Source organism: Oncorhynchus keta, chromosome 35 (assembly GCF_023373465.1).
Source record: "Oncorhynchus keta strain PuntledgeMale-10-30-2019 chromosome 35, Oket_V2, whole genome shotgun sequence".
Lineage (NCBI taxonomy): Eukaryota > Metazoa > Chordata > Actinopteri > Salmoniformes > Salmonidae > Oncorhynchus > Oncorhynchus keta.
This window is the reverse complement of record NC_068455.1, coordinates 23641280-23668265: the sequence shown is the minus strand read 5'-3', so window position 1 is coordinate 23668265 and position 26986 is coordinate 23641280. Positions and strand designations below refer to the sequence as shown.

Genomic DNA, 26986 nt, shown 5'->3' with positions numbered 1-26986 from the left:
GCTGAATGCCATGCACGTACACCTGCAAGCACCATCATTATCATCTATTAGCATAGATTAGCATTCACCAGGTCAATGGTTATCGTCTTCATCTGACTGGTTCTAAAGGGGCTTTTGAGGGAATGGAACTGGCGAGTATGGCTAGCCTTCTGGGTATTTCTCCACACTTTGTGGGTAGATTTATACAGTGCAGTGTGAGGACCAGCAACGGGTTAAAACGAAAAGGAAAGGGTGAGCAGAGATCATCCACAGCTGACTTTACTCCTCTACTTCCTTTCCTTATGATGTGGATTTTGAAAAGCCCGTGGCTGTGTGAGGCTAAAGCAGATTCAGATATTAAGTAGACTGACTGACTGTAGCGGTCGGGGGAGGACATTCGGATTACCCAGGCATGGAGGGGTTTTAGGAATGAAGTTGCAGGGCATTGTGGGGGTGATCTCTTAATACACTTCATCTGTGCTAATTTCTGACCTGGCATCAAATGGATTTTCTACAGCACCTTGAGCACAAAGGTCTCTCTACCTGAGTCAGAGGGACTCAAATCGTACAGCCGTATAACAATATGTAATGTACTTGAGTAGTATGTACTTGAATGGCAAATCTATTGTTTCAGATGTGCTGTTAACATATCTGAGTTAAAGGGTAATTAGTGATATGACAATGTTATTATTGCATAGCTGTAAACATTTTCATGTAAACACAATTTACAATTATGTTCCTATTCCTAATTATATGAATGACTACTACTCAGCCTAGCCAATATCCAGAGTCTACTATAGAGACATCTATTACAACAAAGTAAAATGAGGAAACTTCTCCAATTTTCAGGGAAGGAATGAGAGTGGATCTCATCGAGACATAGATATATACAACCTGTGCCTGTGTAAGAATGAGTGATGGTACAATGCTTGTCTTGCATCAATCTCACCTGGGGGCACAGTATCCACTAATCAGTGCTAGTGCGTATACCTTCAGTAGGAAGCAGTGCCAGTGCATATACCTTCAGTAGGAAGCAGTGCCAGTGCATATACCTTCAGTAGGAAGCAGTGCCAGTGCATATACCTTCAGTAGAAAGCAGTGTCAGTGCATATACCTTCAGTAGGAAGCAGTGCCAGTGCATATACCTTCAGTAGGAAGCAGTGCCAGTGCATATACCTTCAGTAGAAAGCAGTGCCAGTGCATATACCTTCAGTAGGAAGCAGTGCCAGTGCATATACCTTCAGTAGGGAGCAGTTTCAGTGCATATACCTTCAGTAGGAAGCAGTGTCAGTGCATATACCTTCAGTAGGGAGCAGTTTCAGTGCATATACCTTCAGTAGGAAGCAGTGCCAGTGCATATACCTTCAGTAGGGAGCAGTTTCAGTGCATATACCTTCAGTAGGAAGCAGTGCCAGTGCATATACCTTCAGTAGGGAGCAGTTTCAGTGCATATACCTTCAGTAGGAAGCAGTGTCAGTGCATATACCTTCAGTAGGGAGCAGTTTCAGTGTGTATACCTTCAGTAGGAAGCAGTGCCAGTGCATATACCTTCAGTAGGAAGCAGTGCCAGTGCATATAACTTCAGTAGGAAGCAGTGCCAGTGCATATACCTTCAGTAGGAAGCAGTGCCAGTGCATATACCTTCAGTAGGAAGCAGTGCCAGTGCGTATACCTTCAGTAGGAAGCAGTGCCAGTGCATATACCTTCAGTAGGAAGCAGTGTCAGTGCATATACCTTCAGTAGGAAGCAGTGCCAGTGCATATACCTTCAGTAGGAAGCAGTGCCAGTGCGTATACCTTCAGTAGGAAGCAGTGCCAGTGCCTATACCTTCAGTAGGAAGCAGTGCCAGTGCCTATACCTTCAGTAGGAAGCAGTGCCAGTGCATATACCTTCAGTAGGAAGCAGTGCCAGTGCATATACCTTCAGTAGGAAGCAGTGCCAGTGCATATACCTTCAGTAGGAAGCAGTGCCAGTGCATATACCTTCAGTAGGAAGCAGTGCCAGTGCCTATACCTTCAGTAGGAAGCAGTGCCAGTGCCTATACCTTCAGTAGGAAGCAGTGCCAGTGCATATACCTTCAGTAGGAAGCAGTGCCAGTGCATATACCTTCAGTAGGAAGCAGTGCCAGTGCCTATACCTTCAGTAGGAAGCAGTGCCAGTGCATATACCTTCAGTAGGAAGCAGTGCCAGTGCGTATAACTTCAGTAGGAAGCAGTGCCAGTGCCTATACCTTCAGTAGGAAGCAGTGCCAGTGCATATACCTTCAGTAGGAAGCAGTGCCAGTGCGTATACCTTCAGTAGGAAGCAGTGCCAGTGCCTATACCTTCAGTAGGAAGCAGTGCCAGTGCCTATACCTTCAGTAGGAAGCAGTGCCAGTGCATATACCTTCAGTAGGAAGCAGTGCCAGTGCGTATACCTTCAGTAGGAAGCAGTGCCAGTGCCTATACCTTCAGTAGGAAGCAGTGCCAGTGCCTATACCTTCAGTAGGAAGCAGTGCCAGTGCATATACCTTCAGTAGGAAGCAGTGCCAGTGCCTATACCTTCAGTAGGAAGCAGTGCCAGTGCCTATACCTTCAGTAGGAAGCAGTGCCAGTGCATATACCTTCAGTAGGAAGCAGTGCCAGTGCATATACCTTCAGTAGGAAGCAGTGCCAGTGCATATACCTTCAGTAGGAAGCAGTGCCAGTGCGTATACCTTCAGTAGGAAGCAGTGCCAGTGCCTATACCTTCAGTAGGAAGCAGTGCCAGTGCCTATACCTTCAGTAGGAAGCAGTGCCAGTGCATATACCTTCAGTAGGAAGCAGTGCCAGTGCGTATACCTTCAGTAGGAAGCAGTGCCAGTGCCTATACCTTCAGTAGGAAGCAGTGCCAGTGCATATACCTTCAGTAGGAAGCAGTGCCAGTGCCTATACCTTCAGTAGGAAGCAGTGCCAGTGCATATACCTTCAGTAGGAAGCAGTGCCAGTGCGTATACCTTCAGTAGGAAGCAGTGCCAGTGCCTATACCTTCAGTAGGAAGCAGTGCCAGTGCCTATACCTTCAGTAGGAAGCAGTGCCAGTGCATATACCTTCAGTAGGAAGCAGTGCCAGTGCCTATACCTTCAGTAGGAAGCAGTGCCAGTGCCTATACCTTCAGTAGGAAGCAGTGCCAGTGCATATACCTTCAGTAGGAAGCAGTGCCAGTGCATATACCTTCAGTAGGAAGCAGTGTCAGTGCATATACCTTCAGTAGGAAGCAGTGCCAGTGCATATACCTTCAGTAGGAAGCAGTGCCAGTGCATATACCTTCAGTAGGAAGCAGTGCCAGTGCGTATACCTTCAGTAGGAAGCAGTGCCAGTGCCTATACCTTCAGTAGGAAGCAGTGCCAGTGCGTATACCTTCAGTAGGAAGCAGTGCCAGTGCATATACCTTCAGTAGGAAGCAGTGCCAGTGCATATAACTTCAGTAGGAAGCAGTGCCAGTGCCTATACCTTCAGTAGGAAGCAGTGCCAGTGCATATACCTTCAGTAGGAAGCAGTGTCAGTGCATATACCTTCAGTAGGAAGCAGTGTCAGTGCATATACCTTCAGTAGGAAGCAGTGCCAGTGCCTATACCTTCAGTAGGAAGCAGTGCCAGTGCATATACCTTCAGTAGGAAGCAGTGCCAGGAGCTTGTCTCTGAGAACAAATGCATCATCTGTCAGGCTTGTGTCCCACAAACACACTGAAAAGCCTATCTTTACTAATGTGATATATTGTGTTATGCATAGGGTATGGGTTTCATTCAATCCGTATCGCAGAAGTTCAGTGCAATAGTGCGCTTGACATTTTAAGGTAATTTCCAATTGAGCCGACATACCGTATGCAGCGTTTACCGTGATTGCAGTCTCCGTGAACACAGGAACATTGCCTTTAAATGTCAATCGTGCTTCAGCGTTACGGATTGAATCGAACCCTAAATCTTATGGTGAGATTTCTATTAATTTCCCCCCAGTGTACATTTAGCTCAGAAACTGTTACATTTAACACTCTCGCAATACATGTGAGTGCCACTGTACAGTCTTAAAGTAACACTTCTGTTGATGCGTTTCCCTGTTGGATTGAATGGGACATTTTTCATGCAATAAGGATTTATGTAGACATATACAGCAGTCCTGAAACTTTAATAGTAATAGATGTTCTTACAAAAAATAATATTGTGTAATTTATGTGAATTACAACATTGCTAAACACTCACACATTCACATCTTATTAGAAAATAAACTAACGGTCTTTGGAAGACCTTATCTCAACATTATATTATTACCTCCTAATTTGGGGATTTAAATATTACAATTTGTTGGAAGTTCTATCATAGTTGGGTAATGTAAGTAAGTTCTTTGCGTATGTTGTAGAAATACCAATATGTACAGTGTATACCATGACATGAGAAACCCTCTACAACCTTTTACAGTAGATAGTCTTACTACAAAGTCTTCTTTTATCAAGATCATATAAGAAATATAATTGAATACTAACAGCCCCTACCCAGATCCTTAAATATGTTATCGATAACACTATGTGATGCCCTGTAGCTTAAAATAATATATCATGTTACATAAAGATGTCAAAAAGGTTGATGGAATACATTTTCCCACTGGGCACACACTGGTTGAATCAACGTTGTTTTAGTTTCAATGACGTCTGTGCACAGTGGGTTGACATTCTGCATCAGCGCAAGAGTGGGGGATGTATACACAAGAAAATGGCTATTCACTTCAGCATCCAAATGTTATTCATTCATTAGATAATGTGGCTGATATAACTCACTGGCTATAATAGAGAACTTGGCTCAAATAGATGTTTATTACTCTCGCTCAGACAACATTCAAGAACAACCGTCTCCTTGAAAGAAGACAAAAGAAAATCAAGAAAGGAGCGACTCTTTCCTGTATCAGCTCTTCTCAGCGGAACAGAAAGCTTAGAAGCATGTTTTTATCAAACCATCACATTTACCAAGCAATCTCCATCATCATTTTGTGGGTATTGTATGTTCTTTTCAGTTCCGTTCTAGACAGAAATCAGTCAATCATTTTGATACAAACTCATAGAACTGTCACTGTGATAACCTAAAGAAATGATCTCCCTGACATCTATGTACACTAGAATGTGTGTTGTGGTGACACCAGGGGCCTCGCTCGCGTCTTGTTAATATTCTCAATTAAGGGATGTGGATTAATCGCCATTGTAATTGTTTTTGGACATACCGCAGCACAAAGCTATTTCACTGAACAGTTCTGAATGTAAAGAACCCAGCTTGAAGGAAACAGATAGAAAAACACCCAGCCTTTCTATTACCCCACTTATTTAGATCATACAGCACGTAAAGACCCCAAAGAAGGTAGCTAAATAACAATTAAGATTTGACAAAATAAAGCTGTACAGTATTTTTCCTGCTCATGTAAACTGTGCTTATATCTTTCAAGTCTGCCTCGGTTGTATACTGAGAGGTTTGTTGTAAAAAAGTGAAATGTCTTTGATAGACCAATTTGTAAGTCGCTCTGGATAAGAGCGTCTGCTAAATGACTTAAATGTAAATGTAAATGTAGATGTATTGTTTAGTGTAATAAATAATGTTTCAGACTAAGAATTTTCTGTTGTGATCAGAGTAAATTAGACGGTGAGTGATTGTCTTTATCGGACCATAAACTGGTGTGGCCTTGCTAAAGAAACTGAGAATCAATAACAGTTGGCGGATCCAAAAGGATGATGCAGGAATGTTTCATTAAAGCCAGTGTCCGTTGGTCCATTTTCTGTCGATATTATAAAGGAAAGCTAATACTTTGAGCCTTCCTTTGGCAGAACAGATAACAGGCTGTAAGAAGCTGAGCACATGGCTAATGCAGAAGTAATCCCAGAGTCCCATAAATGTTTTAAGAGTCACATCTCTGTTCATCCCAATAATTAAGCAGCACTCCTCTTAATTGCCTCTCTTCTATCTGGGGGACATTTTAAGATGGTCCAGTTTACCTTGTATGTATCTGTAAGCCCCTTCAGCCCCACAATGCAACACAACAACATTCAGGAGCATGATGTCCACTGAAAATTAGGCAACTAAAGTTGAAAATACCCTTCTGCCTCCAGTTGAACTTGCGTACTGTGTATACTGTTCATGTCCTGAAACTTTAGGATTTTTCTATTGAAAGTGAATGATGCGGAAGGTTCAACTATAGAACCCCCACACTATACCCAGCATCCGCATCCCAGAGCCCTTTGATAATTCAGTATGTGATATTTGTCCTTTGCCTTTTATCACGTTCCCCCATGGGGAGGCTCTCTAATTTTTGGCTAGGTGGGCGTCAAGGAGAGATGGATCAGAAGGTGAATGCGTAGACCACTCCCACCACCACAATGTTGCCGATAGTAGCGATGATGGCAATCCAGAGCCAGATGGCATCACTGGACGAGGACTGGTCATCCTGCTGGGCCTGGGCTGAGGCAGCCGCAGAGGCAGCGTGGACACTGGCCGAGGAGTTGAAGAGCGAGTGGTCGCCACTGTAGTTGTCATTGGGTGAGGAGTCCATGAAGGCCCCTGTCATGACTGGGATCTGGAGGAGAGGGAGGAAGCGAGGGAGAGAAGGAGAGAGACAGAGACAGATAGAGAATTAGAGAAGATTGAAAAGTGTTATTTTATTTCATATACAGTGTAGAGCTCTTTGCCAATAGGTACTGCACATCGATCTAACATTACAATAAAGTCCCTTATCCTGTGGGTAGGATTTGTTCTTGGGCCCTACATTAGCAAGTTAAAGCAGAACAGTATATTAAAATAAATAGTGAACATGATATTACTGCATATTGTTGCAAATGAGAACAAGGTTTCTCACTTGGTCGGGTGGATCCCCCCTGAGCACACACAGGCGAGTTCCTACCCTGGGAAATAGGGCTTAATTAACATCAAATTAATATTTAATCTGTGGGAAGTGAGATTTTTTTATTTATTTAACCTTTATTTAACTAGGCAAGTCAGTTAAGAACAAATTCTTACTTACAATGACAGCCAGTGGGTTAACTGCCTTGTTCAGGGGCAGAATGACAGATTTTTACCTTGTCAGCTCGGGGATTCGATCTAGCAACCTTTCAGGCCCAACGCTCTAACCTCTAGGCTACCTGCCGCCACTGATTTATTGCTTGGGACAATTAGAAGCCCTAAGAAGGCTGCTGGTTGGCAGAAAGATGGAGAGTATCTGTACTGCATGTAGTGTAGGAAGCTGAGGTGTGCCTGAGAACATAATAGCTCTCAAACTAGAAAACAGACTCTTCCTCTCCTCGGAGGGCTGTCAAAATAACCATGCTAAAAATACATTTGGATGAGATGATGTGGAGCAGTCGCACTATATACACCAAAACACTCTCACCCTCTCTCCGCTGGTGCTCAAAGAACACACACACACAATAATTAATTGAAACAAAAACACACACACGCTCCTTTGAGGTCTTTCCTCGCACACAATGAAATGTCTTTTTGAAAAGCATTCCTCTGCTCACCAGCCATTGGCCTCGGTAGTGAATAATGACATGACACATCCAATTGTGTGCCAGTTAGTCCTCATGAGCATGATGGGAGCGGACATCCATGTATGGGGGAAGTAGCCCGGGAGTCCCTAACCCCACTTAGTGATCACTCAGCCAGAAGTAAATACTGAGGTTGGCTGATGGAATGGATGGAATACTGATCTACAGCGGTTTGATCCCATCTGAATGTGTGATGGGATGTCTGTTTAATGTGTATGCTATGTACACTACCGTTCAAAAGTTTGGGGTCACTTAGAAATGTCCTTGTATTTGAAAGAAAAGCACATTTTTTGTACATTAAAACAACATCAAATTGAACAGAAATACAGTGTAGACATTGTTAATGTTGTAAATGATTATTGTAGCTGGAAACGGCTGATTCTACATAGGCGTACAGAGGCCCATTATCAGCAACCATAAAAACACAAGTCTCAATGTCAACAGTGAAGAGGCGACTCTGGGATGCTGGCCTTCTAGGCAGAGTTGCAAAGAAATAGCTATATCTTTTCGAGAAAAAAAAGTTTTTTCTTTGCAACTCTGCCTAGAAGGCCAGCATCCCGGAGTCGCCTGTTCACTGACGTTGAGACTGGTGTTTTGCGGGTACTATTTAATGAAGCTGCCAGTTGAGGACTTGTGTGGCTTCTGTTTCTCAAACTAGACACTCTAATGTACTTGTCCTCTTGCTCAGTTGTGCACCGGGGCCTCCCACTCCTCTTTCTATTCTGGTTAGAGCCAGTTTGCAATGGCACGTTGTGTTAGCTACCTTCTGTGAAAGGAGTAGTACACAGCGTTGTACAAGATCTTCAGTTTCTTGGCAATTTCTTTGCATGGAATAGCCTTCAGAACAATAATAGACTAACAATTTAGACTGACAATTTTCGGAACAAAGTTCTTTGTTTCTGTCCATTTTGAGTCTGTAATCAAACCCACAAATGCTGATACTCCAGATACTCAACTAGTCTAAAGAAGAATCATTTTTTATTGCTTCTTTAATCAGGACAACAGTTTTCAGCTGTGCTAACACAATTGCAAAAGAGTTTTCTAATGATCAATTAGCCTTTTAAAATGATAAACTTGGATTAGCTAACACAACGTGTCATTGGAACACAGGAGTGATGGTTGCTGATAATGGGCCTCTGTACGCCTATGTATATATTCCATAAAAAATCTGCCGTTTCCAGCTACAATAGTAATTTACAACATTGACAATGTCTACACTGTATTTCTGATCAATTTGGTGTTATTATAATGGACAAAAAAAAAGATTTTCTTTCAAAACAAGGGCATTTTCTAAGTGACCCCAAACGTTTGAATGGTAGTGTATGTATTTTCCACATGCACCTAAGCGTTTCTCCGTAGTGGTAGTAGTAGGTTTCACTGAGCCTAACGAGGAGTGACAAAAATCTAATCGCATAGAGACACATCAAACCCAAACACCCCCATCATGTCTCATTTCAACATAGCCTTGCTTAACATGCAAGAATTGTCAAGGTTTGAAGTAAACACTGGTCCTCTCGTATCACTACATACCCCAGCCTTATCCAAACCCGCTATTCCCCAATGCACAGGAACACGAGGCCAGAACAGAGAGTGGGAAGCATTAATGGAATGGAAAGAGAGAAACCCTGGTATGGAGCATCCCCAAGTGGGCAATGAGGGCCATATCCAATCCATTTAATGTCAGGAAACCGATACCAGTAAACCTGCATGGGCGAGAGGCTGCGTAATAGAGCTAGTCCTCTAGTCGCTGACCAGGGCCATGCTCAGAGGAACCAAACACTGGGCAGAACTTTCCTGACCCTGCTTAAGGGTAACGGAACTGCTGGCTAAATGGCCATAGCTGGATCTATTTTAACATTGCGAGCAGTTTATTTGTGCCTTATCGGATAATACCAAACATGCCCATTTTGCATGGTCAATGTAATATCTACAATACATTATAGAGCACAAACTATTGCTAGGTCTATAGCTAGGTAGTGTAGCGCTATAGGAAACCATACCAGTGCCGTACACCTGCTATCACACCCTGATAAATGCGGCCCATCTGTTCCTGGGATCATGCCATGATGAGGGCCCAATTAAAGTAAGCGTTATGTAGAATGTTCTGTAATTGCATCCCATTAGGATATAACCACCAGGAAGTGCTCTTTATAATGGCCGACCCCCCCCCAAAAAAAAAACACTCAACTGTTGAGGAGCAATAAATACATAATTTCTGCTGTACTTTATCATCTGAAATCGACTTCAGGTAGACAACAAATGGATAGCATGAGCAAATTATGTCACCTCAAATTATGTCACAGAACAATAGATTTGGCCTCTTCCATTGTGTATTGACTAAGACCAGGTGGCATTTTACCTCAGTCCACCACGGTTCTGTTCTGCCGTCCAGATTTACAACTCGAGTCGATTTTTCTCTGCGGCCCAGCAGCATTTCATAGTAAATCTTTAACTCAATAGAATGCGTGTAGCACAGTGATCCAGCCCAGCCACCTACATTATGTTCACAGTCAATCTTGCATTTCAATCAGTGGAGACTGCAGAGTGGAGGACATACATATATAAAAGTAAAATATATAATATATATACCATAATAATGGCCGGAATGGAGGAAATGGAATGGCATGTGTTTGATGTATTTGATACCAATCCACCAATTCCGCTCCAGCCTTTACCAAGAGCATGTCCTCCCCAAGTAATGTGCCACTAACCTCCTGTGTCAATATATAGTGTTTCTGCAGCTTCGTACACATGGTTAGCTAACACTTTACTGCAGGGTACACAAAAACAAAACTATTTGAGAATATCCGATCACACAAATTTCCTAGATGGCAAAGGTCCGGATGGATATTGTCATTTATCGGTATAGTAACAAACCCCAACCACGCTACCCATGCGACCCCAAATTGTTCAAACCCCTCTTGTTGGCAGAGATCAACTTTTGCCATTTTAAAGTTCATTTCCTGCAATTCTACAAATTCTGCCATGTGATCTGTGTTCATATGAAACCTGAGTGACTGAACAAAACAATGGGTGCCCCCTGAGGGTCAAGGCAACTGGGGATGTAATCTGACCATGATAACTACAAGATTTAGATAGCTGGTTAGCCTAATTGACCTATTTAGCTAACATCGCCAGTAGTTGATCAACTGGAAATTTCTGACTGGTTTTATATAGCTCTAGTGAATGACTGCCAATGCACTACCACATTTTGAAATCGCACCTTATGCATTCTACTATTACAACTCTCAACAGCAGTATGTTGAAAGCCCGACTGAGTTATTTTTTAGCCGACACTAATGGCGACAGCTAGTCCGACATAATATATTAACCCTGTTCTGGGTCTGGATCCGGACTGCGGTCCACCTGTTGAGTATGGCTGCTTTACTATGTAGTATTGTACTGTATTTTTTCTCTTGACCCATAAGCTTCGGCCAGACTGTGTAATTAAATGTAATGTAATGTAATACAATGCCTCTAATCTTAGTGTGACATTTTAAACTATCTCTGCACTCTTCTTGTATATCCCTTTGAGATTAGAATTAAATTCCCTTCACTTCTTTCAGAAGTATGTTTCATTTAAATCACATACAAATATAAAAGAAACATTAAATCACCTAACACAGTTATCAGGAAACCCCGATCATCAATCAAGTTGAAAGTAATTTACTTTCACAGCTGGGATTCCAGTGATGGTGATGAGTTGAACCTTCTATTTACAAAATACCAGTCCCTCGTTGGTGATGAGCATTGATAATTGTCAGTTGCGTGATCAACTCATTGAAAAATGTAAATGCACAAACAACAAAAGGTGATTTCCCATTCTAGCCAGCTGAGAGGGAAGCCAATGCCTGACTCTTAGCACACACAGAAGATAATCTTTGATTAAGACTTCACTGTTATATGGGTGCAGTGTGTTTGGTGTGTGTGTGCGTGCGTGCGGGTGTGACATCTGGACAGTTATCCTTGTTCCAGTGTCTAACTCCTGACATGTGTTACTCTGTGTCTGATTCTGTGTCTGAAGTGCTCTGGTCCATGACTCCATTGGCTGCACCACGCACTCTGTCAACAGGCAAACCAACTTAACACCCACATTTCTGACACCCGAGAAGGACACTGCTTTAAAGACAGGCTGAGGCAGAGGTACAGAAGAATTGGAGGTTTTAGAGCATAAACATTTTTCATGAGTCAGAATTTAATCTTTAATCTCTCCCAAAAAATATTCCCTCACTTCAAAATTAGGATTTAGAGAGGAGCTCAGAAAGGCAGATGAGGAGAAAGTGTGTATATTGGCTTTTTTATGGTGTCTTTTCTCAATCTTCTGAAGAAGTATTCATTGTCATGAATGTATAAGACCACCTACCAAAGATATATTCTCATCAGCAGTATACTTGAGAATTACTACAACTTTGAAAATATTTTTCTGAATTGTTTCTATTCCCTGAACACTGGTTTCACACTGCATATCCGGAGGTCTGTCTATAGTTGCCTGTTTGCCTTGAGGCATAACTTTGGGTTTTAAATATATAATAAGCAGAGCATTCTGCGCCTGGAGGTCCTTCATAAGATCACTTCTAGTGGTATTTTACTCTCTTTCAGTGAGCCTCATGAATTTAAAAAGATGGCCCTGTCTCCAAACTGTTCTAATGGGAATAGCCCTGACTTGGCCTCTCACTGGAGCTATGTTGGTGGTTTGGACAGGGTATGAAAATGTGCTGACAAGTTATGGATAGTGATAGCTTTGTATTTTGACAGTGAACAGTAAAGCTGTTTATTTTTCATGGATACTCTCCTTTTCTCTCCTGTCTTTGTTTGGTTTGAGTGCTCTGGTTGTAACGATTTTCCCAAGCTGTAACGTGTTGCTTTTAGGTTCAGAAAAAACTCAGGGCACTGTAGAATAGGTCAACCAATTTATACAGTACCAGTCAAAGTTTGGACATACCTACTCATTCAAGGTTTTTAATTATTATTATTATTTTTTACTATTTTCTACATTGTAGAATAATAGTGAAGACATCAAAACTATGAAATAACACATATGTAGTAATCAAAGAAGTGTTAAACAAATCAAAATACATTTTACATTTGAGATTCTTCAAAGTAGCCACCCTTACTCTTGATGACTGCTTTGCACACTCTTGGCATTCTCTCAACCATCTTCATGAGGTAGTCACCTGGAATGCATTTCAATTAACAGGTGTGCCTTGTGAAAAGATAATTTGTGGAATTTCTTTCCTTCTTAATGTGTTTGAGCCAATCACTTGTGTAGTGACATGGTAGGGGTGGTATACAGAAGATAGCCCTATTTGGAAAAAGACCAAGTCCATATTATAGCAAGAACAGCTCAAATAAGCAAAGAGAAATGACAGTCCATCATTACTTTAAGACATGAAGGTCAGACAATACGGAAAATTACAAGAACTTTGAAAGTTTCTTTAAGTGCATTCACAAAAACTTCAGAGTTCAAGTAACAGGCATATCTCAACATAAACTGTTCGAGAAGACCGAGTGAATCAGGGCTTCATGGTCTAATCGCTACAAAGAAACCACTACTAAAGGACACCAAGAAGAAGATACTTGCTTGGGACAAGAAACACAAGCAATGGACATTAGACCATTGGAAAATCTGTCCTTTGGTCTGATGAGTACAAATTAGAGATTTTTGATTCCAAACACTGTGTCTTTGTGAGATGCAGAGTAGGTGAACGGATGATCTCCGCATGTGTGGTTCCCACCGTGAAGCATGGAGGAGGTGTGATGGTGTGGAGGTGCTTTGCTGGTGACATTGTCAGTGATTCATTTAGAATTCAAGGCACATCAAGGCCATCCCATTTGGTTTGCGTTTAGTGGGTCTATCATTTCTATTTCAACAGGACAATGACCCAACACACCTCCAGACTTTGTAAGGGCTATTTGACCAAGAACGAGAGTGATGGAGTGCTGCATCAGATGACATGGCCTCCACAATCACCCGACCTCAACCTAATTGAGATGGTTTGGGATGAGTTGGACCACAGAGTGAAGGAAAAGTAGCCAACAAGTGCTCAACATATGTGGGAACTCCTTCAAGACTGTTGGAAAAGCATTCCAGGTGAAGCTAATTGAGAGAATGTCAAGAGTGTGCAAAGCTGTCATCAAGGCAAAGGGTGGATACTTTGAAGAATCTAAAATAAATATATTTTTATTTGTTTAACACTCTTTTGGTTACTACATGATTCCATATGTGTTATTTCCTAGTTTTGATCTCTTCACTAATATGTATGTAGAAAAATGTAGAAAATAATACACATTTAAAAAATCCTTCAATGACTGGTACTGTATGTATTTTGACAGAGAATAGTAACTGGTGGACAACTCTTTTCTGTTTGGTTTGAGTGCTCCAATTCAGACTATATATGTTGTTGTTGGGTTCATATTAATATTCTAAAAAAACAAAACAGGGCACTGTAGATTAGGTCATCCATAACAATGGCCACAGTACATGTCCAGAGTAATAGTGTTAAGTGCAAGTATAGAGTCATATTGCGTAATGCTGGTGTTTTTACAATGTTGATGTCATCTTTTGTCCTCCGACAAGAAACCTTTAACTCTTCACAGTGTCAAAGTCCTTTGTTTCACAAATCCTGAGCTTCTTTGTATAGAAAAATGGTTGTTTTACTCATGAATAACATTAAAATGAGCTTCCTCAGCCTTTCATTCCAATAATTAAAATTACAGCAATGCAGTTTGAGAACTGATTAAATGTTTCATTCTTCATTATGAGATAGCTTTCAAAAATGTAAGACAAATGTTCCTTCTGTCTACAACTGCAATCCATGAATCATTTACAGTATATAAGCATACATTTTAATTATGTATGCGCCGGATTAAATGTGCAGCATGTGTTTTAAAGTATAGTTTACACCCAAAAGCACATGTACTTTTCTCCCACACACACACAGTACTTGGCATTAATTGTAATGTAGCACACTATTCCCATGTTTCTATGTGTGGATGTTAGTCATGCATTTTTTATATGATTTTTTAAACTTAAAATACGCTCACTGGAATCACTTCTCACCGGCCCTGATAAACTGGGTAAAAAGACACTACTGAGAATTTCCTATACATCTAACCATTTTGTGAAAGAGCGTTTGGTCATTTCAAGTTCTTGCATATAAAATACACAAACGCAGGTGCATACGGAGGGCATTTATTTAAGTTATAATGACCAGAATCTCGTTCCTTCTCTTGACCCTTCTTTGCCACACTCTTTGTGTACTCCTGTCTGAAAACTTCTGCTGAAAACAAAACTTCACACCAGTGAAAATCCATAATATACCAGGCCATTAGAGTACCAAGGACCTGTAGGCACAGATATTCCACTCCAGAGTGCATGCAAATGAAGTGTCCGTCTTAGAAAACTGAATCCTAGGGAGCTCTGTATCCATCTTCTGCGCTGATGTCACTACGGCAGTAAAGGTGCTCTCCTTGCACTCAATGAGCTTTGTGCTTGTTGCCGGGGGGATGTGCTTAGCAACAAATAATTGCTTTTCCTGACAACCGCTGGCAGCTGACAGAAAGGTGCAGCTCCATCTCTTTAATTTTATTTTATTTAACCTTTATTTAACTAGGCAAGTCAGTTAAGAACAAATTCTTATTTACAATGGATGATGCTGGGCCAATTGTGCGCCGCCCTATGGGACAACCAATCACGGGCGGTTGTGATACAGCCTGGATTCAAACCAGAGTGTCTGTAGTGACGCCTCTAGCACTGAGATGCAGTGCCTTAGACCACTCAGGAGCCCAATCTCTAACGTGGAGAGTTTGCTCCTCTCTGATTTGACACTGCGGGGCATTAGATCATATTGCCATCCTCCTCCGATACGTCTCTTTGACTGTCAATCACATACCCAGGATGATACCCACATCCTCCCCCATCTATATCTGTTATGACATGCTATTTTAATAAGACCTAGGGTCAAAAGACTTTGCATTACTGGGGAAAAGGCTGTTACGGCAGAAAAAAAACTAAAAGATGGGGGGTGATGCACAAAAACAGCCAAGCTAGTCGGTTATCTTGTGTGAAAGACACATTTCAGGTTGAAATCATTCAGTTGTCCAACTGACTAGGTATCCTCTTTCATTCAGGGTGCAATATTGAGATATCTCTACACAAGTAAAACTTAGTTTCTGAGGGGGCAGCTGTGCTTTGAGCTCATTGGAAATACAAAGAGCAGTCAAAAACACCGTCATCCACAGTAAGTTGCATGGCAAATAGCTTCTCCTCAGGAAATTACTGTGTAGCTCTATGACTCACGTGTGTGTACATTATTTTCATGCCTGTGATCTGTAATAGTTAAAGTGGTCAGTACTATGACAGATTGGGACATAAATTAAACCTTTCACATGATCAACTACTCATGAAGTTCCCCTTTCTAAAATGTGAGGGTTATACTTGTGCAGATGAAATTACTTTATTTTTCTACTACTACTATTGTGATTAGGCAATCATCCCAGAAACCATAATTATATGACAAGTGGCAGCCATGATCTTCATGTCAATGGAGAGTTGGACTGAAGAGCCACAACATGGTCATAGTCCAATTTACCCAATAAATTACTGGGAGTTTATATATAGAGTGTGCGACTCTTTATTTTTTATAGCTTTTAGTTTATTGCCGTTAGTCAGCACCTCTACATTAAATAATTTTCTCTGGGTGTGTCCCAGCTCATGTTTTTCATAGTCCAATGACAAATATTATAGTGTTGAGATTGGTGTGTACACAGTTCCTTTTCAGCCGGTCACTCGGTATAACATACTATGGGGAGTCAATGACCAATCATATTCACCTGAAGAAAACTGAAATCATGCCCAAGGGGCAAAATTATATCTTCCTGGAAATAATACCGGACTTTTCATTCGTTTCCTAAATTCTTTGCTCTTCAGCTTGCCTGAAGGAAGAAGGTGTCACATAATTTAAAAACTTTTCAAGCATACAAAGACTACGAGATGGGGCTTCAACTTAGGTGTACGTTATTGGGAGAAAGTACTCTTCCCCTTAGATGTTGCGATTTTTGGTCTTGGTATCGGTGTTTGTGTTTGCTAAAAACACACTACTTTCTGCCTTGCTTGCGTAGCCAGTACTTCCTTGCTTGAGTTTTAACCTCCGGCCGTGCCCTAGGAGATCTAGTCTCACAATGAAAATTAAAGATAATCACGAGTGCTGTCCTGTTAGCCTGGGGTGGAAACACGCTCAGGATTGGGGATGCTGGCTAAGGGACTTCCAGATTCCGGGGATGACATAGTATCCCTGGTTGGCTCTGGAGGATTTTCAGAGTGTGAATTGGATGATATCAGTCCGGGGCTTGATATGGATTCGGCGGGGGAGAGTGAACCATTGGTGGTTAATGCGCCTTTGATGGAGCTGCGTCGTAGGGTGGCAGATCATCTGGGAGTGGGTTGGCAGTCTTCTCCCAGCAGCAGAGCTCTTCCAGGTTTGGGGAAAGGTATTTACTTCCTGTCCCTTCAGCGGTGAAGAATCGCTTACTTGTTTCAATATTTTGTCGATGAGCTAAATAAAGGCAACCTCGGATTATTCAGCCATGCTGGTGCTACCAGGTTATGATGCGTTCACGAATGTCAAGGGTATGGAGGAAGTGGAGCTCGTTTGCACAACACCGATGGATGGAAAGCTGGTGAGTTATTTAGCTCCAGAGGCTAACAAGGGAGCGAATCGTAGCACAGTTCTTCTGAATAAACAGTGCTGGTTCTCGGCCGATCAGCTAGACCAAGTGTACCAGACTGAGGGTGTGGTTAATGACAGGGACAGGCGGCTGTATCTGGATGATCCAGTTTCGCCAACTACGTTGTTGGGCTCAGCTATGGAGTCTTTACAGGCCCGTTTCGAGGAGAAACAAAAACAGGATGCAGCTCTACGGGTCCTTTTTCCAATAAGATCCTTCGCGGTGGGCATATCGGGTCCAGGCGAGAAGAGGGTTGCCTCGGGACAGGGGGTGGCTTCAAGGTCGATTTGGGCAGCGGCATAGTCTTGGCACAGACACCGTGATGGATCGAAGGAGAGCGGCGTGAAAGCTGATTCTTCTGCAACGCATGGGAAGGAGCAGACCTCGCAACCCTAGCTGGAGGCCGGTGAGGGGGCGTGCTCTTGGGGCTCCCAAGAGTGGAAACAGTGATCCCAAGTGGCTCAGTCAATGGGGGCAAGTTACTAGTTGCAAACCCGATGTGGGCCGGGTATCAGAACAGCGGTACCACAAAAGCCCATTGTTTCTACCCATGGTTCCTCTGTGTTCAGCGGTATCGAGAGTGCAGTATTGTCCAGGTGTGGGCATAATAAACACAGTTCCTTTCCCATATTCAGACACACGGTTGTCAAGAGTGCTGGATATGAAAACAAGCATGCTCCAAAAAATACCATCCCAGTTCTGTGTTGCGATCTACCCCTTCAAGAGATAATGTATGGGAGACTTGTAGCATGCTCCACCCAGTGGCGGGTATGCGCAGTTTCACCATGGTCGACGAGGACGAGGGGTTACGGTCTGCGGTTTGCTATGCATCCTCCTCCTTTTTGTGGTGTCATTATGTCAATGGTCCCAGAGGTCCTCGCGCCTGTCTTGAGAGAGGAGAATTCCGATCTCTTTCAAATGCAGGCTATTCAGGTGGACCCCGTGTCAGAAGTACAGATTGTTTGGTACAGCCGGGTACTTCTTAGTTCCCAAGAGTGATGGAACGTTACATCCAATCCTGGACTTAAGGTTTACAATTTCAAAATGCTCACACTTTGCCGGCTATTGCAGTCGGTGCATTCCAGTGCATTCCAGTGATTGGTTCCCGTCCATAGATCTGAAGGATGGAAAATATTCAAGTGTCTAGATATCCTCCCCACAGAAAGTTTCTTAGGTTTAATTTCGAGGACGTGGTCTACGGGTTTCTGGTCGTGCCTTTCGGCCTCTCCCTATCGCCCTGCACATTTTCTATGGTGGAGGAGATAGCTTTGGCAACAGTGCAGTGCCAGGGGATCAGAGTATTGGCCTTTATGTTTACATACCCTACATTAGTCATCTCATATGTATATTCTGTACTCGATACCATCTACTGCATCTTGCCTATGCCGTTCTGTACCATCACTCATTTATATATCTTTATGTACATATTCTTTATTCAAATCAAATTTTATTTGTCAAATCAAATCAAATTTTTATTTGTCACATACACATGGTTAGCAGATGTTAATGCGAGTGTAGCGAAATGCTTGATTCCTTTACACTTGTGTGTATAAGGTAGTTGTTGTGGAATTGTTAGGTTAGATTACTTGTTGGTTATAACAGCATTGTCTGAACTAGAAGCACAAGCATTTCACTACACTCGCATTAACATCTGATAACCATGTGTATGTGACAAATAACATTTGATTTGATTTGGATGATTGGCTGGTCGTTGTGGAGTTGAGGAACAGGTGGAGCTTCACACTGCCACACTGGTTTCCCATATTCAATCTCAGTTCAAAGTAAATGACAATAAAAGTTCTTTGCCCGTTTCTGGGTCTTGTTCTGGACTCGGTTCTGAATCATGTGCTTTATTCCCAACAGAGGAGGGTTGCATTCCGGCTCTGTCTGGCACGGTTCCTCTATGATAGCTATGGTACCTCTGGAACTTCTGTTGATGCGTCTGTTTCAGCACTGGGGGATTGCTATGCTCTGGATGCATCTTGCGACTGCCATCGGTTGCTCAAGGTGTCTCCTTTGTACCTATGGGAGGGACCTACGACTGCTGTTGCAGGTGGTTCTCATGGGCCGGGTAGTGTCCCGCAGGGTGATCACGACAGACGCAGTTTTACTGGGATGTGGAGCCCTGTGTGTGTGCTTCTTGGAAAAAGGTATTTGGTCAACAGCGCAAAGGGCGCTGCATATCAATTACTGACTGTTTTGCTGGCGCTGAGGCGTTTCCGTCCGATGTTGGAGGCCCAGCATGTGTTGGTAAGTTCTGACAACAGGAGGGTGGTGGCGTTCATCAACAGGCAGGGTGGGGCCCGGTCTCTCTCTCTCTCCTAAAACTGGCCTGTTATCTGCTCGTAGGGAACATTTCCTGTCGCTCAGGGCGACTTATTTTCTTGGAGCCTGCACCCCTCTTTGGTTGCCTAGATCTTTTTTGGATCTAGGCAAGTGGATCTTTTGGAAGTGCGTAAATCCCCCTCCATAGTGTAGGGTGTCCATGCCCATCATGAAACGAGAGATGAGAACCTCAGTGAATACTGGTGAACCTTATCTGAATCATTACATTTTATAATTATTTGTTGGTGTTATATACAGTTGAAGTCGGATGTTTACATACACTTAGGTTGGAGTCATTAAAACGTGTTTTTCAACCACTCCACAAATTTCTTGTTAACAAACTATAGTTTTGGCAAGTCTGTTACTTTGTGCATGACACAAGTCATTTTTCCAACAATTGTTTACAGACAGATTATTTCAATTATAATTAATTCACTGTATCACAATTCCAGTGGGTCAGAAGTTTGCATACACTAAGTTGACTGTGCCTTTAAACAGCTTGGAAAATTCCAGAAAATGATGTCATGGCTTTAGAAGCTTCTGAAAGGCTAATTTTCATAATTTGAGTCAATTGGAGGTATACCTGTGGATGTATTTCAAAACTCAGTACCTCTTTGCTTGACATCATAGGAAAATCTAAAGAAATTAGCCAAGACCTCAGAACCTTCACAGGTCTGTTTCATCATTGGGAGCAATTTCCAAACGCCTAAAAGGTACCATGTTCATCTGTACAAACAATACTACGCAAGTATAAACACCATGGGACCACGCAGCCGTCATACCGCTCAGAAAGGAGAATAGTTGTCTCCTAGAGATGAACGTACTTTGGGGTGAAAAGAGCAAATCAATCCCAGAACAACAGCAAAGGACCTTATGAAGATGCTGGAGGAAACAGATACAAAAGTATCTATATCCACAATAAAACTAGTCCTATGTCGACATAACCTGAAAGGCTGCTCAGCAAGGAAGAAGCCACTGCTCCAAAACCGCCATAAAAAAGCCAGACTACGGTTTGCAACTGCACATGGGGACAAAGATTGTACTTTTTGGAGAAATGTCCTCTGGTCTGATGAAACAAAAATAGAACTGTTTGGCCATAATGACCATTGTTATGTTTGGAAGAAAAAGGTGGATGCTTGCAAGCCGAAGAACACCCATCCCAACCATGAAGCACGGAGGTGGCAGCATCATGTTGTGGGGGTGTTTTGCTGCAGGAGGGACTGGTGCACCTCACAAAATAGATGGCATTATGAGGCAGGAAAATTATACGGATATATTTAAGCAACATCTCAAGACATCAGTCAGGAAGTTAAAGCTTGGTCGCAAATGATTCTTCGAAATGGACAATGACACAAAGTATACTTCCAAAGTTGTGGAAAAATGGATTAAGGACAACAAAGTCAAGGTATTGGAGTCGCCATCACAAAGTCCTGACCTCAATCCTATAGAAAATGTGTGGGCAGAACTGAAAAAGCGTGTGCGAGCAAGGAGGCCTACAAACCTGACTCAGTTACACCAACTCTGTCAGGAGGAATGGGGCCAAAATTCACCCAACTTATTGTGGGAAGCTTGTGGAAGGCTACCTGAAATGTTTGACCCAAGTTAAACAATTTAAAGGCAATGCTACCAAATACTAATCGAGTGTATGTAAACTTCTGACCCACTGGGAATGTGATAAAATAAATAAAAGCTGAAATAAATAATTGTCTCTACTATTATCCTGACATTTCACGTTCTTAAAATAAGGTGGTGATCCTAACTGACCAAAGACAGAATTTTTACTAGGATTAAATATCAGGAATTGTGAAAAACTGAGTTTAAATGTATCTGGCTAAGGTGTATGTAAACTTCCGAATTCAACTGTATATATTTTTTTAACATGTTTTATTACAACCAATCTCAATTGAATGATTCACCTTCCTGGTTTCATGGTTGCAACGTCAGTGGCACGCATGCAATGCAGCATCTGGAGATGTGTGAATGCGATCTGATCTGTAAAATGGTTCCGATTATGTTCATGAAACATAGGCCTATTTGGAAGCAGTATAATAATAATATTTTTTTTAAATTTTACCTTTATTTAACCAGGCAAGTCAGTTAAGAACATATTCTTATTTTCAATGACGGCCTGGGAACAGTGGGTTAACTGTCTGTTCAGGGGCAGAACGACAGATTTGTACCTTGTCAGTTCGGGGGTTTGAACTCGCAACTTTCTGGTTACTAGTCCAACGCTCTAACCACTAGGCTACGCTGCCGCCCCTCAATACTGAATTTAATCTTGCTTGTTGGCAATGTTTGGCATGTTCATGCTCAGTTCTAATGTAATTTATAGTAGTCCTTGCCTCTATATCAGTGTGAATCCTATTGAAGCCATGCAATTACTTAGAACTATGTGGACTGCAAATGGGTTAAAGTTAACCTGCATTTAGCAAAGATAAGACTACATTTTGTTATTTTGTTTCTGGAAGCCAAATTATAACAGACTAACATTGGAATTGGAGTTGATTCCAAGGCAATACACAAAAGACCATAAATACACAAATTGAAGCACATTCTGATTGGCCAAGCCTCGACACAGCCACAACTTGTTTATTCATCTGAACACAGCCCTTTCTCACCAACGCCAACAAGTGTAAAGATATTTGTGAAATTAGCTAAAATATTTCTGATACACGCCGGTACTGTCACATTCGTCATAACGAGGAGACCAAGGTGCAGCGTGATATGAATAAATTATACTTTATTAAAAGAAGACCACTAAACAAACTAACAAAACGTACGTGAAGCTATTACATGAGTGCTGACATGCAACTACACATAGACAATAACCCACAAAATACCCAAGGAATATGGCTACCTAAATATGGTCCCCAATCAGAGACATCGATAAACAGCTGCCTCTGATTGGGAACCAATCTAGGCAACCATAGACATATAAACACCTAGATATACAACAACCCCGAGACATACACAACCCCTGGACAATACAAAAACTACACAAACCACCCTCGTCACACCCTGACCTAACCAAAATAATAAAGAAAACAAAGATAACTAAGGTCAGGGCGTGACAGTATCCCACCCCCAAAGGTGCGGACTCCCGGCCGCAAACCTAAACCTATATGGGAGGGTCTGGGTGGGCATCTAACCTCGGTGGCGGCTCTGGTTCTGGACGCCGCCCTCCTTCTTTACACTGAGTCCTCGCCGTAGGACCCAGGCTGGGGATCATCGCCGGAGGTTCCAGACTGTGGCCCGTCATTTGAGGTTCCGCACTGTGGCCTGTCGTTGGAGGTTCCGGAATGTGGCCCGTCGTTGGAGTTTCCGGACTGTGGCCTGTCGTTGGAGGTTCCGGTCTGTGAACTGTTGCCGGAAGCTCTGGACTGGGTACTGTCGCCGGACGCTCTGGGCTGGTGGTACCGAGCTGGGGACAAGCACCTCAGGGCGAGTGCGAGGAGCAGGAACAGGGCGTACTGGACTGCCGATGCGCATAATAGGCCAGGTGCGTGGTGCCGGCACTGGTGGTACCGGGCTGGGGACACACACCTCAGGGTGAGTGCAAGGAACAGGAACAGGGCGTACTGGACTACCGAGGCGCACTATAGGCCTGGTGCGTGGTGCTGGCACTGGTGGTACCGGGCTGGGGACATGCACCTCAGTGCGAGTGCGAGGAGCAGGAACAGGGCGTACGGGACCCTGGAGGCGCACTGTAGGCCTAGTGCGTGGTGCTGGTACTGGTGCTACCGGGCTGGTGACACGCACCTCAGGGTGAGTGCGGGGAAGAGGAACAGGGCGTACGGGACCCTGGAGGCACACTGGAGGTCTGGTGCCGGAACTGGTGGTACCGGGCTGGGGACATGCACCTCAGGGCGAGTGCAGGGAGGAGGAACAGGGCGTCCTGTGCTCTGGAGGCGCACAGGAAGCCTGGTGCGTGGTGTTGGCACTGGTGGTACTGGGCTGGTGACACGCACCTCAGGGTGAGAGCGGGGAGGAGGCACAGGATACACTGGACCGTGGAGATGCATTGGAGATCCAGAACATAGAGCACGCTCAATACGTCCTGGCTGGATGCCCATTCTAGCCCGGCAAATGCGAGGAGCTGGAATAGAGCACACCGGGCTAGAATAGCACCTTGGAGACACCGTGCACTCTACCGCATAACACGGTGCCTGACGAGTAACACGTTCCCCACAGAAAGCACGAGGAGTGCCCCCTCCCAAAAAATCTTGGGGCTCCCTCTCGGGCTTCCGTGCTAGCCGTGTACCTTCATATCGTCGCCGTTCCTCTATTCCCCGGTATTTTTCCTCGTAGTATCGCCATTCCGCTTTCGCTGCCTCTAACTCCTCCTTAGGACAGCGATACTCCCCCGGCTGTGTCCAGGGTCCTGCTCCATCTATATCTCCTCCCTGGTCCATCTCCCCATTAAGCGCTGTTCCTCCTTTTCGTGCTGCTTGGTTCTTGTTTGGTGGGTTATTCTGTCACGTTCATCATAACACGGAGACCAAGGCGTAGCGTGAATAATAAAGTTAACAAAGATAACTAAGGTCAGGGCGTAACAGGTACCTATGGCTCTACCACCTGTGCTTAGATTTACCATTGCATTAGGTTTGTTAAAATAGAGCCCTTAGTGTTTCTGTGTGTGTGTGTATATAAGTCCATGAGTCATGAATCACTTTGATGTAAAGAAATCTTCATCCGTTTGATACACACAAACATTTGCTCTCTCTCTCTATTTCTCTCTCATTTTATTTTTTGCATGCACAAGTACGGTGAAATGCTTAATGGCAAACAAGTGCTTCTGGAGTGAAATTGCTTAAAGTGCAATTAACAACAGAAGTCATTCATAGAGACATGAATGGGTATTTTATGCAGTAACAGCAGCAATTGCACCATCATCACAGGTGTTTGTTCAGCTGCTGAACACCTGTATTGCCTGTAGTAATACATTAGTAGAAAGGAAGCAGCTTATCTCTGCAAAACAGGCCTGTCCATGTCTCCAATCTTAATAGGAACCAAGCTCGAGGACATGAAACAAGCTCAAAGAACATTATGAGGACATCTTACACATTAGACTCAAATATTTGGATTTTTTATGTTACAGTTTAGAGTTTCATATTGATGCCAGAGAGAGCTGCATCCAAAGATGAAAACATTTTCACAAGGCCCAGTCCCCCAAACACCAAAAAGTGTGATGAAAAACTCTTAAGATAATGTATTGTTGGCAGCACTACTACTATAAAAAGCTGGAGGGCAGAACAGTGAAACAGAGCGAAGCAATACAATATATGAGAAAGATATGATTTGTAATAAAACCCAACCTAGAGCGATAAGATGAGGGAGTTGTGCCTGGGCACGTAGGCCCAGGCAGAGTGAACGAGTGGAGTTTTACTCCATTGTTTTGCTACAACATTGGGAATTTAGTGGAGGCCTACAAAGATAAACTTTGCCTATGAATTGCGTCCCTAATATATCCTTGTTAAGTTTTTGGTTGGGAATAAAATAGACTACTGTCATTTATTATGATATTTCAGCTCAAGTGAAGGACATAAGTTCAAATATTTATTTACACAGTATGTGACATTCAAAATGATTTGCATGAGAAATGGGTCAAACTGACAGTATTTAGATGTTTTCTGCATATTAGAGTGAGTTGTGTTGAAGGGAGAAAAATCTTACTGTCAGTTAGCATTACCATACATCTGAGAAAACAAAGTGTATCTTATTATGTTGATCAACACAGAGAGGTGCTGTAAGAGAAGTAGAGCTATTGACTACACTTAGATCCAAGATGGCGTAGCAGTAAGTCGTCCTGTCGTATCGTGTCCCCTGTATATATCGTTTCTTTTTCGTTTTACATATTTTTCTTTGCATATCTTTAAAAACATTTTGCTAAACCTAAGCTTCCAAATACTCTCCTGCAACCCGCCTCACCCAATGAAGCTACTTTTTCCTAAAGCATTTATATTTACTTCGGAACCGGAACCCCTCAACTGAAGCTAGCCAGCTAACCACCAGCTATGCTAGCGGTCTTCAGCTAACCGGTCATCAGCTAACCTTTAGCTCGGAAAGCTCTCGCCAGTTCGAACAACGCAACGCTAACCAGAGCATAACGGACCTATTTATTTTTTATCCCCGGATTTCCACCTCAAACGGAACATTTTTCAGCTGGATCTTCACAACTAGCTATCGAGCTAAACCGCAACCCCGGATGATTACTCCTGGCTAGCGTTTCCATCCACTTAGCTTGAAGCTAGCCCGGCCAGAGCACCTGTGCTTACCACCGTAGCATACTCCTGGGCTACAATACCCGGACCCACGACCGGTCTATCGATGTCACCGCATGAAGAGGAATAAACAGACTCACCCCATCGTGCCGTCCCCCAAAGGCTAAACTCTCTAGTCCTTGCTATCTCCTTGCTTGCTAATTCGGCCTGCTAACTGCTAGCTTGTTTATACATTCCGGAAACCTGCCTCACCCAATGTGATACGGAAATCGCTATTATTTTTAATTTTTAGAAAACACTCAAGAACCTCAAGAAGCAAACCAGCTAACTAGCTACAAGCTATTTAGTCATTGTTAGTTTTTTAACCTGGATAACACTCGCCAGTCCAGCTTCCCTGCCCCATCCACAGCTGTCACCTGGACACTGATCGCTTGGCTACATAGCTGATGCACGCTGGACTGTCCATTAATCACGGTACTCCATTCTGCTTGTTTGTTTTATCTGTCGGCCCCGTTGCCTAGTCAACGCCATTTTACCTGCTGTTGTTGTGCTAGCTGATTAGCTGTTGTCTCACCTACTGTTTTAGCTAGCTTTCCCAATTCAACACCTGTGATTACTGTGTGCCTCGCTGTATGTCTCTCTCAAATGTCAATATGCATTGTATACTGTTGCTCAGGTTAGTTATCATTGTTTTAGTTCACAATGGAGCCCCTAGTTCCACTCCTCATACCCCTGATACCTCCTTTGTCCCACCTCCCACACATGCGGTGACCTCACCCATTACAACCAGCATGTCCAGAGATACAACCTCTCTCATCATCACCCAGTGCCTGGGCTTACCTCCGCCGTACCCGCACCCCACCATACCCCTGTCTGCGCATTATGCCCTGAATATATTCTACCATGCCCAGAAACCTGCTCCTCTTATTCTCTGTCCCAAACGCTCTAGGCGACCAGTTTTGATAGCCTTTAGCTGCACCCTCATACTACTCCTTCTCTGTTCCGCGGGTGATGTGGAGGTAAACCCAAGCCCTGCATGTCCCCAGGCACCCTCATTTGTTGACTTCTGTGATCGAAAAAGCCTTGATTTCATGCATGTCAACATCAGAAGCCTCCTCCCTAAGTTTGTTTTACTCACTGCTTTAGCACACTCTGCTAACCCTGATGTCCTTGCCGTGTCTGAATCCTGGCTCAGGAAGGCC

The 26986-nt window shown here is 43.2% G+C and overlaps 1 protein-coding gene across 2 annotated transcripts in view; it reads right to left on the bottom strand.

Annotated features, from left to right (window-relative positions):
* Nucleotides 1–4102: 4102 nt before the first annotated feature.
* Nucleotides 4103–26986, bottom strand: part of LOC118369221 (uncharacterized protein C14orf132-like) — a 55698-nt gene continuing 32814 nt past the window's right edge. For both annotated transcript variants that reach the window (XM_035753681.1, XM_035753682.2), the window contains exon 2: nucleotides 4103–6545. In XM_035753681.1, coding sequence (XP_035609574.1) covers nucleotides 6312–6545 — 234 coding nt within the window. In that variant the 3' untranslated portion in view covers nucleotides 4103–6311. The remainder of the gene's footprint in view (nucleotides 6546–26986) is intronic.